General features: G+C 29.3%; 1 protein-coding gene across 2 annotated transcripts in view; it reads right to left on the bottom strand.

The window, feature by feature from the left end:
- Positions 1-16010, bottom strand: part of LOC129958573 (ETS homologous factor-like) — a 91192-nt gene that overhangs the window by 13322 nt on the left and 61860 nt on the right. For both annotated transcript variants that reach the window (XM_056071141.1, XM_056071142.1), the window contains exons 3-5: positions 9813-9972; positions 5764-6018; positions 1983-2126 (exon numbers count right to left, since the gene is read on the bottom strand). In XM_056071141.1, the coding sequence (XP_055927116.1) occupies positions 1983-2126; positions 5764-6018; positions 9813-9972 (559 nt within the window). The remainder of the gene's footprint in view (positions 1-1982; positions 2127-5763; positions 6019-9812; positions 9973-16010) is intronic.

Raw genomic sequence — 16010 nt, 5'->3', positions numbered from 1 at the left:
CTCTTCCACGCTTTCTAGGAGTCCCCTCATAAAGACTACATGAATATTTGATTTGTAAACTCTAATTAATCCTAGTAGCTCACAAATATTGTACAATATTGTATGACACTGATCTATATTCGCAATATTGTTTAATATTGTAGAATATTGTTTAATATCTTATAATATCGCGCAACATCGAATAATATTCTGTTACTGGCTGTGATACCTGGGAGGTGCCATATCTAAAAAGAATAAGAGAATGAAGCCACATTTTTTTTAAATCTCCTGAAATTGAATAGAATGAAGACAGAAACTAAAGAAAATCTTTGCTGCAATTTTAGTTACAGCCTGTGCCGCGCAGGGATACCTCACTAAAGGTTTTGCACTTTTAGACAGCTTGTTTCGGACAATTAGTTAATTAATTAATCATGTAACAGGTTCATTATATTTCAACTGGAAGTTGTGCAGATTTTTAATAAAAATATTTGAAATAAACAATTAATATTAATAAAGATGCAATAAAGTTTTGAATCAGTGTTTAAAATTATTTTTTCTTTAATCTTTTGTCTGATTCATATGTATACATATATCTTTGGATGAAAAAAAAACAAAAAACAAACAAACAAAAAAAAAAAACAACTTCGTTATTGTAGGGTTAAATTTAATTTTACAAATAAACCAATAATTTTTTATACAAAGCAAGAAATACTTAAACTGCTATTACATAAACATAAAAATACTGCATTTTTATTTATTTTTTCAGACCTGATTCAATAAGAAATTTTTAATAAATAATTTGGACATGTTATGGGCAATTTTAGTTTAATTTAAAAATAAGCAATGAAATTTTGTCACGATTGGGCCGTTAAATTTTTATAATTTCAACGGCATTAGCAGTTCATTCCTTCATGACTTTGCTGATGTATACTTTAAAAGAAATAAGTATAAACGTAAGTATTTTTGACTTTTCTGGCATAAGTGAATGGCTTCCCTTCTGCTTGCTGTGAATTATGCTTACAGGATGTTCTTTCCGTAGCATTCGTGGATGTAAATGTGGATGAGGCAACACTGGAGGAGTATTAAAATTGTCAACAAAGTTTAAAGTGGCATTTTTTTTTTTTTTTTTGTTTATATGAGAAGAATTTGCAGAAAAGAATTCCGTGTGCATGAAAAGATATTACTGTTTAAACATACTGAATCTGAATACAAAATCAAATAGTTTTATGTTAACAAAGTTTAGCTTTTCGTTTATTTAAGAAAGAAAATTTCTAAAAATATAACAAATTTATTCTAAATTCACCTTTTAAATATATATTTTTAATGAAAAATGAAATCAATTTTTAATTCTCTACATAAAGGAAAATAATATTATAAGAAAATGATAGGAAAGATAGGAAAATTTTTGATGTTTTTGTTTTGAGAGATATCAAAAAATGTAGATTGCATTAATGCTTATTGGACATTTGTCATCATATGTATTTGTTTTACTGTATTTAAAGGCATTAGAAACTGCGATAAGTGATTATTTATTGTGTCAACCAATTATTTTTCATCATTTAAAGGGAACTAGAATATTTATTTATAGTTTGACTGACTTAGAACGGAAAAATTTGGATACATTACGAAGATTTACTACATTTAAACGCAGTTTGATTACAATATATTGTCTAAATTAAGAAATATAGAGGGGTATATAAAGAGACTTGAATATTATAAAAACTTGCTTTTTTGATTGAAATGTCATTTCCATATCAAAAAAAGTTTTTTTTTTAATATAATACAAACAAAAACTGTACATCGCACGGTTGCAACTGAATAAAAATTAAAAGTTATAAAGATAAAAGAAAATACTGCTTTCTACATGAGTTTCCTTCCACATTAATTAAATACTTTCGATTTGATTTGTTCATTCCCCCCCCCCCAGCTTAGCTTTTATTTGGAGAATTAGCATATTATAAAAATTTTACCCAGACTTGAATTTGAAATAACATGATACATACCACAGCCCGAATATCCAGATGCTGGGCCTTGTGGATCAACAGCGAAGATATTGTTCCACCGTGAGGATCTATCCCAGTCCACATCTTCTACCAAATCATGATCTGAAGGCAATAAATGTTGTTCTTGCATTGATCCGTGTCCACCTAAAATAAGAGATAGCATTCTGAATTTAATGGAGAAAAAGAAAGCTTTTTAATCCATTGCAGAACATTTTACAATTTAAACTATAAAAATTGCATGGTTAAGGGGAAGGAGATTAGATTTATTTTCCCACTTGAAATGTTGTAAAATCTCTCTGCAGCGTACACCGTGGTAACCAAAATTAAAGGGGGTTGGCAGCTTTGAAAAGTTTTCAGTTTAATTAGTTAAAAGTTTAATTAATTACAAATCACTTATTAGAGCAGGATCTCCCCTAAACTGGGACAAACTTGCCAGATTTTGAAAAAAAAAAATGATGTTTGCTTCTCTACTAAGTTTCTGGGTCAAGCAATAAAAGTGCCAATATTTCATCACACAGATAAGGTATTTAACGATAGCCATTTTGCACTTTTTAACCCTTATAAGTCATTTAAAGCGTTTAATCGGGTTTTTGTTTTCAACTTGTTGAAAAAGCGCTTTTGGTAGACAACAAAAATGATTCAAACAGTCCATTCTTTCATTTTCAAGTAAGATCTTTTTATTTTGCGTAAAACGATATATAATTCCATTTCACAAACACTTTGAAATTTAAATTTTATGATATATTTCAGTTTAATAATGTAGGCTTGGCAGAGTTGCACCAGAAATCTTGGTAAAATTGGCAAAACTTTCGCAAATTAGAATTTTGCATTTTTCTCAAGTTATTATATACTTATTTTCAAATCGTGTGCTTTCCGTGTTTGTTTCAAAAGTAATTCAGATGTCGAGACGCATTAGGATCAGGTTGGGAAGCAGAAGGTATTAAAATTATCATGAAACGACTCAGCAATTTGCTGTCTCTAGTGTGATTAATCAGGAGATAAACAGAGGAAAAGCATTTATAATATCTCTCAAATAATCATTCAGAATGAATGCCAAATGTCTCCATTTAAATAAACCAAGAAGCTTCATTGTGCTTTGATGAGGGAGATGAGATCCTCGGACAAGTCCTTACTTGGAGATGGTACTTAATGTTTTTCAAATTTCTTAAATTCTTGGGAAAGACAGATTCCATAATTTTACTGTTGTTGAGAAAATGCAAATATCTTCGAAGTACTTCTACAACAAATCAAATTTAATGTGTGTGTGGGGGGGCTTGTAAATGGAAGATCAATCAGAGGAATGATCATAACATCAGAGATAATCCTGGTTCTGTATTTTCTTTACGTGATGTACAAGACGGAATGTTGGAAGTTCAGTATACCTCAGGAGATTGATGTTATGGTTCTTCAAAGCTAAAGGTTGGAATGTTTGTTGTGGTGAATTTTTGAGGGAAAAAGAGGGTAAAAAATTTTATTAATAATCGCATTCAATTGTAATATATCATATCTTTGTATAAATGACAAAAGAAAAACATTTTACTTTTCAAACGTGCATGATGAAGCATTATTGAATGTGCAAAATGCCATGTTCATAATTAAACCTTCTTATTAAAACACCGTGTGAAATTTAACTTTTTTGGTGAAATAGCAAAAAGTTTCATTCAGACTTTGAGATTTGTGAACTTCAAACATTTCAATTTTTTATGTTTTCAATATTCTTGCATATCTTTCTTTGTAATAAAGTATCATTACTAATGTGCAAAGGGTTTCCAAAGTTAAAAAAATAGTTTTATTATGTTTTTTTTTGGGGGGGGGGATTTTAACTGGTTTCAGCGGAGTCGGCAGAGCTTCTTCTTCTTTAAAACATATAAATGTTTATTTAAATGGTCATGTTTCTGTAGAATGTGAAACCAGCAATCGAAAATAATTGTTTATATAAGTTTTTCAATATTTTTATATATTATTAATTTGCAAAGCAGTTAAAAGAAACAAAAATTCGGCAAGGTTGTCTCCTTTTATGATATTTCATTAATTTAGACATAGTGAGTTTTGAGATTTGTTTAAAAAATTTAAGAATCCAAAAAAAAAATTTTAATAGAAGATTTTTAAATAAATAAAAAAGATACACTTTATGCCTGCTTGTTTTCCTGCATTTTTCGAAGGTAACCTTTTCAGTTTTTGTTTTTTAATTAATTTCTTAATCGATTCCTCGATAGTTGTGGAGGAATGGGAATAATACTATCATTTTTTCCCAAAGTCTGTTAAACTGATGGTTAATGTTTTCTTTTTGCATATTCTTACTATTGGGAGTTATGGCTAACTTCCTTGTTGATTTCTCTTTATCATGCTGACGCAACATTCCTATATGCCGATCCAGATTAAGAAAAATGTGCTTGGATATAGTCTAGACACTATGCTTGATTATGCTTGAGCGTTTTCTTTTCTGTTTAGTGATTATGATCGCTTGAATCTCTCTCCCTTGGTAGAGTGTGAAATTTACTTTTCGCTCCGTATTGGGAAAGGGAATGTTTTTTTTCGATTTGAACTTTTGTGTTGGTTTTGTGTACATATATGTTTCGAGTAACTCTATTCTGATGCTATTGTGAATTTGTATTCCATTGAAATTGTTTTGTCTGATGCGTATTATTTAATTCATTGTTAAAGAGCTTCTGCAATGAAAGTTATTCGTGCTTGTAGCCCTATATTCTAATGCAACCAACGAGAATGGTCAACCCGAAACTTTCTTGCGTTCTCTCCAACAAATGAGTTACTCCCCCACCCCACTGCCATAAAATTGTGTACCTTAGGTGAATCCATGAATGCCTTGTATAGCATTAGCGACAATAGTTAAGAAATATACATGTTTAGTTTGAATCTAGCATATTTACTGAATCTATCGTGCGAATATATATTTTGGACACATTTTTTACCGATTGAAACCAAAATTTGACTCGGAAGTATAGTTATAGATACAATATAACTTTCTAAATTTTCATTTATTTATCCTTTTATAGGACCAAGGGAAATATACTTACCACCAAATTCATTTATCTTTGTATGAAGTTATGTGGGTTGGTATAAGTTCAGACAAATTTTTCAGTAAAACAGAAATATAGTTCAATTCCTTATCTCACGTAACATGGTGTGTCTTGATTTGTTACTTAATTATTAATTAACCAAATTAATTAATAAATAAAATTAATTCCATTTAATAAGATAAATGAATCCCATTTATTAAGCCAATGTCAATCCTAAAAATATTTTAATACACCATGACTAAAATAAATGGCAAAATGACTTTTTAACGGGTTAAGTTATTGTGTTTACATGCATGTGCAGGTACAGACAGACAGCCGATAAACCATTTGATAGATTTGGTTCAAAATTTGATTAGAAACATTATTTTAGATTCAAAACCTGTACAACAAATTTTATCTAGCTAGCTCTTTACGTTTCATAGCTATAGAATTCATTTATACTCGAAAATCAAGTCAAACCTGCTTTTTTTTCAATGAATTTCGTTCAAAATTTAATAAAAGCCCACACAAATTTAGTCTAAAGTCCCCATACCAAATTTCAATCGTCTAACTCAAAGCGTTTTTGACCTGCGTGTTCATAGACAAACAGGTAAAAGGCCAAAAATGTCATGGAGGACTGAAATATGAAAAGGCGTCAAAATCTCGAGTTCAATTTTTTTGCTGATTGCAATACTCTCTCTATAGTTCGTATATGAGAAAGTGAAATCGACCCCTTTTGAATCCATTTGATATATTCTACTTACTGTATTGTGCAATCAAGAACTGCAGGGAATCATAAAGCGACCCTCCATACTGGCCATCAATGGAGCAAAATTCATGTCTCGACATTCGGCATAAATCTCGTCCAGTGACTGAATTGAAGATAATCATATTAATATCCAGAACATCCACTCTGTTTTGAGCAGCCCAATGAAATATCCAATCTATGACATCATTGGACTGCCATTGGTCAGGAGATTTGAATTGCCAAGATTTTTCTGCTTCCAGCTCTCCAATATCTGAAACGATTTCGAAGAATTTTTAATATCTAGCTTTGGAACGCAGTTTCAAAATATCAAAATATCTTCATGAAATGTAATAATATTCTTTAATTTATTTAAGATAATAAAGTAGTTTAAAAATCATAGGACCAATAACTAAAATTCCAGCAGTTATTGAGACCTTTAAATTCGGTACTCGGACCTTTTAATTTGGTACAGTACTAAAATACTCTTAATTTCTTATTTTAATTGTATTTTTTCAAAAATACAGACATCTAATCCAAATAATAAAAGTGTGCGATTATGAGAGAAATATCTTTATAAATTGCGATGTAAACATTTTCATAACACATTTAAACTTTCAATAAATACCAAGAATTTCTTTCTTATCATTACATTGAGTCCCAATTTTTATGTTACTACATTAATAGGCGCAATAACTAAAATTCAAGCTGTTGTTGAGACCTTTAAATTCGGTACTCTCCAGTATTAAAATCTCTTCATTTCTTACTTTAATTGATTTTTTTTCCAAAAATATGGACCTCTAAGCAAAATAGTAAAAGTGTGCGACTTTGATGGAAATATCCTAATAAACTCGATTTAAACATTTTCATAACACATTTTAAATTTCAATAAATACCAAGAATTTCTTTCTTATGATAATATTGAGTACCAATTTCTATGTCACTACATTAATAAAACTATTTTTCATGGTGAATTTTATTTTTTAATATTCTATGTATTTCAGAATACATGGTTACAAATATTAAGAAATTTTAAATTAAATATTTCTCAAATTAATTTCTATGGTATGTTCCTATAGAAATTAATTTTAGTCACTTTGTATCAATTTTAGCATTAATTGATGATTAAGAGATCTAAAGTCACTAAAAAATTATATTGCCACCAGGAAACTAATATAGCACTTCTGAACTTATACTTGAGGAGGTAAAAAGAAAAAACGATTGCAAAATTCAGTCTTCATAAACATGGCGCATATGAAATAAATTACATGTGTTTAAAAATGAATTGAAAGATTATTGTATATAGTATTAATTAGCCAAATGGAATAGGAAAGGAATAAGTTGGTTCTAAAATTTCAAAAGATTCAAGTGTCAAAATGAGAATTTTTTTAAAATGCTTCTGAGTAAAGATGCATTGGATGCCCACATATACAGAGGAAGAAAAAATGCTTACGAAGGATTTTAGATTCGTTCGAGGAATACTGCAATGTTCTCATGAAATGATTTCGGGAAATCGATTACAAAATTCAGTCTTCATAAACATGGAACATTTGAAGTTAATTACAAGTGTTTAAAATAAATTGAAAGATTATTTTATATAGGATTAATTAGCCAAATCAAATGGGAAAGGAACAAGTTGGTGCTGAAATTTCAAAAAATTCAAATGCCAAAATGAGGTTCTTTTAAAAATGCTTCTGTGCAAAGATGCATTGGATGCTCATACATACAGAGGGGTAAAAATGCTTACGAAGGATTTTAGATTCGCTCCAGGAATTCTACCTATTGAAATGTTTTCATGACATGATTTCAGAAAACTTTTTGAAAATCGCTGCTAAATTCGTAGATAAAGTATTCCGCTTAAAATGAGGGTGCAAATGGTGTATATAGGGAGGAAGAGTCAAATTCTGTCAGATTCTATGAATAATAAAAGTTGGGGAAAGTGAAATCTTCAAAGGTTATTCTTTCGAAATTAGAGCTAAATAATCATTAACATTTTATATCGTGGAACAAGGGAAAAAATCTACAACACCTAAAAAGTCAAAAGGCAAGGTATTTGGTGACTTCATAGATCACCGAAACTACATTTTTTTTTCTGGAAAAAATAAATAACAGCAGTTTTATTGGCTTAAATGGTTGGGCTGGCAATCCAAAACTGGCCTTCAAGTTTGCCATTGAAGATGCTACAGAATAAAGGGTGAAAGTTTGGGCATCCATTTTCCGCGTTTAAATAAAAATTTGTTACATTAGAAGAAAAGTGTAAACTGAAAAGTTATTATAATGACCTATAAAATGAAATATAAAACATAATGATATCTATATTAGATAATGAAAAATTAAAATAAGCAAACATTTGGAAAAATATTTTTCATTTTTAAAAAATTGGAGCGAAATTTAAAAGAATTATTTTTAAGTAGATGTTTTATAGAAGGCTGTAATAGGCAAAAAGTTCAAGTCAATATTTGCTTTAATTTTCGAAAAATTCAACTTTTCCGTAAAAACCAGGCCTGTAAGTAATTTTGTATTAGTCGGAATCCGAGGAAGAAAGAAATGCAATTCTAAAAGAGCTACTTTAGAATTTCAAATGGTTTCATAAAAATAAAGTTTTATTATTATTTTTTTAAAGTGGTGAAAATGAAGAAATGGAATTTCAGAAACAAAAAAAATTTTAACTTTCTGAAAAGGTTTGTGTGAATGTAAGTATGCGGTTTACTCACTTTTACACTTATATCATTAATCAGAAATGAAGTTGATAAAACATAGCGAACTCATTACATCTAAGCGTACCAAAGAATAAATTTGTTAGAACTTTATTTTCGTTTTTCAAAAGGGATTAGAAACACTAATCTTAAAGTCAAAATCAGAGTTGAAATGATCGCCCTCTTTGTGCTTTGTAGTCGGTCCTAGTATAAGGGAGAAGAGTTTTCCCAAAATATAATGAATGATTTCACGAAAATGTAACAAACAAAGAAGTGTGTTTACCAATACATTTTACGTCATTCTCATGACCAAAACTCTACAATCGTTTATGCATTATTAATAGTGAGAAATCGCCCTTTGTCATTGTTTTTACACACTTTTATTGAATTGTTTCATATTTGTAATTATGTAACCGGTTTTTTTACTCACTTTCTGATGAGTTACAGTTTTCCAATTTTGTATATCTTTGCTTTCTGGATGAAAGTATACTATTTCAAAGTTTTCAGAAGTAAATTGTCAGTTAAATTTAGATTAATTTAATTAAATTTTGATTCTATAAATTTGATGCCATCTGGTAGAGAATCTGAGAAATTTCTTATTACAATATTTCATGACATTTATCATTAATTTAAAGACTAAAAGGTAGAAAATAATAATAAAAAAAATCTGCATTTTAGTACTCTAATAGCGTGTTTTTAAAAATTGTTTTTAATAAATGCATCCAAAATTTTAGTTTCAGCGCTCCCTCTTTAATTATTTATTTATTTATTTAATTTGATCCAACAGTGTTGTGAATTCTTCACAAGTGAACACTTGTCGCATCCACAATCTCTTTTCTTTTCTTATACAGCTCCTAATTTGGCATTTTTCATCTTCAGTGTTGTTATAAAGCTTAATTTATCTTTCAAATTCAATGTCTTCAATAAAGCTTAATTTGTTATCTTTCATACATTTTCTATAACTAATGGGAAGATCTATGCATCGCAATAAGGAATCCGAAGTTATTTTCTGTGAATAAAAAGATTTGGAATATGACCAATAGGTTCCATTTTACAAGGTTTCCACATATTGCTTTGACTCTAAACTGATTTGAGGTGACTTAAAACCTAAAAAAAAATGCAAAATTTTTTAGTGAAAGAAATTATTCTCAAAATTTTTATAAGTCAGTAACCTTTAAAAACTCGTGCGTTTCAAGCATCTGTCTGTTTGGGAGATAAGTATTAGAGAAAGAAATGAAGCAGAATAACATATAGAATGAAATTTATACAGTTGCAGAAGAATATACGGCAATGTTTTATAACGATTTTATAAATAATTACTAACCTTAAAATATGAAAAATGAGACAAAGCATTCGAAATATATTTTCATACCTTCAAAACTGAACTGTCTTTGAGTGCTTGCCAGGAGATCTTGTGGAGTACTGGGAGGCATATGATCATTATTTTCAAAAACTATGGGCTGAAGATCACCGTAAGATATTTTTCCACTTTCTTGCTCGTAAAAGCGTAGTTGTTCGTCCATATATATGGTCTGCAAAAAGAAGAAATAATTACATACTCGTACAAAATCTAATATGCGAGTATCACATTACATACTCGTACTGATACAAAATCTCATATCGCGATGTATTATTTATTTTGCAATAAACCTATTTACAATTTATGTGTTTCATTCCTTTGAAAATTATGTATAGAAAAATAATGAGAATTACGTTTGCTTTAACAATCTCAAAACTGATTTTCTTTAAAAAAATATCACCAACTTAAATTTAATTAGATGTCTCATCAGGCTTAAAACGGCCAACGACGATAAATTGCGAAGTATGAAAAATAAGAATTGAAAAACCAAATCTTATAATCAGAAGTGGCAATAGAAATTTGCCAATGAGGAGGCAAGATATCCCCATCGGGGTAGGGGGGGGGGGAAGTAACATTCCTCTAATTTATCATTAAAATAAAAAAATAATTAGTTTCATATTTAAATAAGGATAATTAAGAATGTCATGGTGAATTTAATTATAATAAATAATTATTTGCAATGATTAACTATTAGTCGGTGTCGGAGTAATAAGAATCATACGATCAAATGACAATTAAAATGCACGACGGTGATATATATGATTCGATCAAATGGCTAGTGAAGGCTGCTAGTTGAACTTTCATATGAAAAAAATCAACTAGCCGCCTTCAGTGACTAGCTATTTTCTGTCTATCGATATCTTTAAAATAATTGATGAAAATAACATTAAAAAACAATCGCTCAGCTACAACACTGGAACCAATTTCGGCAATTTTTATTTCTTATGGAAGTTAAAATTCGGTATCAGTGGTTTCCTGCTCTAAACCACCATCCATTTTTGAGAGAAATCTTCAGAAACTCTACTTCGTTGTATATTCTCAGTGGGAAAAATGTCTTCACAGAATCTCTCAGCCATAGCCATTAAATTAAATATATAATGAACCGATTTTACCAATTTTTTTCATATGAAAGTTCATGACTGTTAGATACGTTCGCAAGGACATTTTGACCTCTCCACCTTCATTTTCGAGAGAGATTGCAAACCCAGTATACAAAATTCAATCTCAGCTTATTACAAAATTAAACACAGAGGTCCAACCTCACTAATTGAACACATTTTCTCAATTTCCGTCCCAAATTAATTTTACCACTTTAGTGCATAATCAAGCAATCAAAATGCTATATCATTAATACGCAATTATGATTTTAAATAGCATTTTCTTTTATTTTGATAACATGCATTTCATCAAAACTGACCGACATGATAATATTAATACTGTTAATGAGATTACTGAAGTCAGCTGCATTAATAAGATTAATTTAATCGTTTCAAACAGCTTGGATGAACTACATCTGATCACAATGGAAGTATAATAAAAGTAGAGTTTTCAATAATATAAGTAAAATTACATTGATTCTGATTGCCTTGCTATCATTCAAAGTGGCGAAATTCTCAAGTTGGTGCGGAAAATTGGCGAAATAGTCGAGTTGTTGAGGATTGTGTCAAAGTTTTATTTATCAACATCTCTCAATATGGATTGAAAAGGGGTAGACTATCGTTGATGACACATCTAATGGTCGAAAACATTCATAGGAAACAAAATTAATCCGGATTAGAACAATGGTTTTGGCTAGGAACTCTGTCGTAGGTTTTTCCCATAAACAATTCATTTTCATTATCTCTTGAAAACGGAGAATGGAGATGAGTAAGCGACCCTTGATATCATCTAACATAACATGATCTAGAGGACATAAAATTTTATATAAAACAAAAATCGTCGAAATTAGATTAATGGTTTTGTCCAAATGTCTGGTTTATTGGTCTTCCTTATTATTTTAAATATAGAGACCACCTAATATGAAAGGAAATATACCAAACTGATATTGAACACAGTTTTTCGCATCCTTTTTTAAATCTTATTATTTTTCAAAACAAAATAAGATTATTCCCAAAACAAGTGAAAACAATAACTTTCATTAAACTTGGTTAATGAAAGATATTTTAAGATAACTGAAATTAAAATTATGTTCATTAAATGGACACTATATGAAATGAAATCAATCAAATCAATTCTTAAAGAACTTTCCAAATCAAATTTGGATTGTTTATCTAAGTGCAACAATTTAATTATAGTTATTACTCTAACATTTTTTGAAGTAAATAACTATTTATTTTACATAAAGTTAATATTTACAAATTAGTACCAAATTCTGTTAGTTAAAAACATTTCTGAATATTTCTTCTGTTATTACTCTAACATTTTTGGTGAAGTAAATTACTACTTATTTTACATAACATTTAACAAATCTTTGAGTAAATAGTACCAAATTCTCTTAGTTAAAAATTTTTATACGAATATTTCTTCTGTAAATTTCTGTAGTGAAATTTTTTTTAACTATAAGTTTGTATTTTTCAATTCCTCAAACTAAATAAGAATTAAAAATAAAATTATAGTAAAGAAAACAAGGAAATATTCATTTGCTGCAAAATTCATGCCAATCTCTTGAACACTGCAGTTGTTTAAAAAAATCTTTCCATAGATTTGAAACGCCTTAAAAAGTAGCATTTTCATTCTTTCTTTTCTTATGAATTCAGTAAAACCTTAAGCAGGAAAAACAAATAGAAATGCACCCATGTATTCGCTGTATTATTCTAATACCCGCATTTTGTATATAATACTCTAATTTTCCCGAACCAGTTTTACCGATATGTGATCAAAACAATCGATAACACTATCTTCTTTGAATATAGCCTATATTTTTAACACATAAAGCCATTTTAAGAAATTTTTTTTATTTCGCATAACAAATTACATGCCAGAAAAGAAGGTATTATTTATCTTACTTTTAAAAGTTAAGAACAACTGAGAGATTCATGAAGTCATTCTAAATAATTGTTTTAACATAGTAAATAGTTTGAAATCAATTTAGGTTTGCAGTTTTAAATAATTAAAATTAGATCATTTACTTTTATCACAGACAAATAAGGCTAATCAGATTTCGGAATCTGCATAACGCTATAGAGAAGTTTTCAAACAAGGGGCATATAGTTACGAAAATATTTCGCATTTCATTTTCTCAAGCGTTTTAAGATGAGTTACAGTGCATTTTTAGCTAATAATAATGACTTAAATTTTACAGTTAATATATAAAAGAAAGAAGAAATCAATAGAACTCATAAATTTGAAACCTCAGTTTCAAAAGCATTGTAATTAAAGAAATTTGATAATAAGACGCATATTAGGTTCATAAAGCTCGAAGTCAGTTTCTTTTGGACATGCATGCTTATAAGAATGGTTGAGAATTTCAAAAAAAAAAAAAAAAAAAAAAAAAAAAAAACTGTGAATGATTTGAATGACACTCATAATTACAATTGTTCACTTTTAAATTCACTTGATTTTTCATTTTCTCTGTCTGAGAAGCAGAAGATGAGGAGTCGGTTTCCCCTTATGGTACAATAATAATATTAGGGCTGCGGATGATAGGGTATATATTTCTATGAGGACTTCATACCTGAGATACTTGTAATGTGGTCTATTTTATGTTTTTGAACGTTCGCGTTTCTATTTAAGGCGACTCAATTTATTGAACGTCTACGAGGAGCGGACCGTTTTTTATTGTATACAGAAAAACACAAAATGAATACTAGAAGGAAGAAATCCAGTATATCATCTATCAATTAATAGAAAGGATGCATAAAATATTTTTTACTTTCTTGTATATGAGGCCTAGAAAACGTATTGTAATCATGAAAAAATTCGAACTCCCGATTTCGACGATTCTCAATGTTCTGAGTTAGAAAAACATTTTTGGAAAATGTCTATCTGTCTGTGTTGAAGATAATTCAAAAACGCCTTGAGCTAGATGAATAAAATTTAATATATAGACTTAACACCAAATGTGTAACAAAATATATTTAAAGGCAGTCTGTCTGTGCGACTGTTCAATTATAAGTTAACATGATAACTTCAAAACGAAGAAAGCTAGATGGATAAAATTCGGTAAACAGATTTTATATCTACAATGTAGACACTAGGGATTGTAATACTGGTATACCGGGATACCGAATACCGGTATTTTGAGCCATTTGCATAATTTTGTAATACCGGTATTCACAAGTTTAAATACCATTTTTTCGGTATATAATAGAAATTTTTTAAATTGTCTCCACTATATGTTCAGGGATCGCCAACATAGCAAAATAGTATACGTTTTTGTTTCTATATCTCCCTAACGGACGAAATTAATTAGACTATGAATACAACGTTATATCGTACAATCAAGAGAAGTGATAAAATACTGTTTGAAAACAAATTGTAAAACACTCCGGGCATATAAGCATGCGTTAGGATAGATTTAATTCAACAAAATAGGGGTGAGAGGAAAGGTGAAAGGAGGAGATGTTTACATTTAACAATGAAGACTCGCGGTTTCATGAAACTTAAACATTACAGGTAATTAGTAATACAGAAGGAAAAAGGTACTAATGCACAATAAAATATTTCAGGGCAATTTTTATTTAATAAAAGGGACATAAACATTAAATTAAGAAGAATAAAGGAAAAATTTCTGTTCTTAACATTTGTTTACTTCTAATGATGGAACGATTTTTGAAACTGAGAAATCCAATCCAAAAAGCAATAATCGACTTAAACCCGCAAATTAATTTTTCAGATAGTGAATTCGACTTAATATTCAGAACTGTATCAGTTCTACTTCGATTAAAACTGGCTGTTGAGGCATTTTGTAGAAGATATTTTAATTTATTAACAGCTAATGCAACAATAAATTTCATGTTGCAGTCATTGAAACAACAGCACACATCATTATCTGAAGAATTATATATTACATTGAAAAATCGCACAGAAGAAAGGCATACCGCAATAGAAAATTTCTTATGATATTTACATAATTATAATGATTTTAAAAATGAAAAGAAAAAAGAAGTAAAGGGACTAATCAATTCAAATCTGATCAAATTTATAGTAAATTTTCTTAAAATTTTTTATTCACAAACCTATCCACATTCAGAAGAATTCGGTACAGTTATCGAAGATTATGATGACACTTATGACGATAGTGAAAAGGATTTGCCTCTTGAACAAAAATTAAAAATTAGCGATAAATAAAAAAAATTCAACAAACCAAAATACAGTACAGAAATCAGCTATATCCAAAAAAATCCAACGAGAAATCGATTTATTTGAAGATGAGGGATTTAGAGGTAAATACTTGGAAAAGGTATATCGCGCAATGCTAACAGTACCACCAACTAGCATAAATACCGAAAGAGCCATTTTTCGATAGCTAGTAATTTTAGCTCAAATTACGTTCCAGGCTTAATGACAGTGCAATTGATGCATCATGTTTTTTAATATCACATTTGAAAAATTTGTAATAGTATCATAGACTGGATAGAGATGTTTACACTTTTTTGTGATTTAAATAAATAAGATGGCCCTTTACTTTTTTGTGATTCTTTATATAATGTTATAATTTATAAGTTACAAATTATTTTTTGTGATATTTACACTCTGTAATAAAACTGGCAAACAAAACAAAGAAATACCTGTGTTTTCTTTCTTTTCCTAAAATTTCTACTATCGGTATTAAAACCGGTATCCCGGTATTAAGAGCTAAAAAATACCAAATACTGGTTTTGAACTTTTGGTCCGATATTGCAATCCCTAGTAGACACCTATCACATTTTTGAGGAAATTCAACAATGGATTGGACGCCTATCTGTCTACAATTTCAGAAGCATGTAAACACGATAATTCAAAAGCGCATTGCCATAAATATATCAAATTTGGTTGATCCTTTTATGACTACACTTGTAGCTCTGTGTCAAATTTTGGTTCTATTCAGTTGGGAAAAAACGCGTCTAAAATTCAAATTCGATTTAAATATTATTAACAACATGCCAAGGATTAATTGTCAAAAAATTTGCAACAGATCACACGATAGATTCAGCAAAAATGCTAAATTCACGCCATAGGTTAATATTTTGTAATTGCCGTGCGGGCCGCGGTGGCCTGGTGGTAAGGTCT

Source organism: Argiope bruennichi, chromosome X1, assembly GCF_947563725.1.
Source record: "Argiope bruennichi chromosome X1, qqArgBrue1.1, whole genome shotgun sequence".
Taxonomy (NCBI): domain Eukaryota; kingdom Metazoa; phylum Arthropoda; class Arachnida; order Araneae; family Araneidae; genus Argiope; species Argiope bruennichi.
Note: the sequence above shows the minus strand (reverse complement) of the source record. Positions and strands in the feature narration are given on the sequence as shown.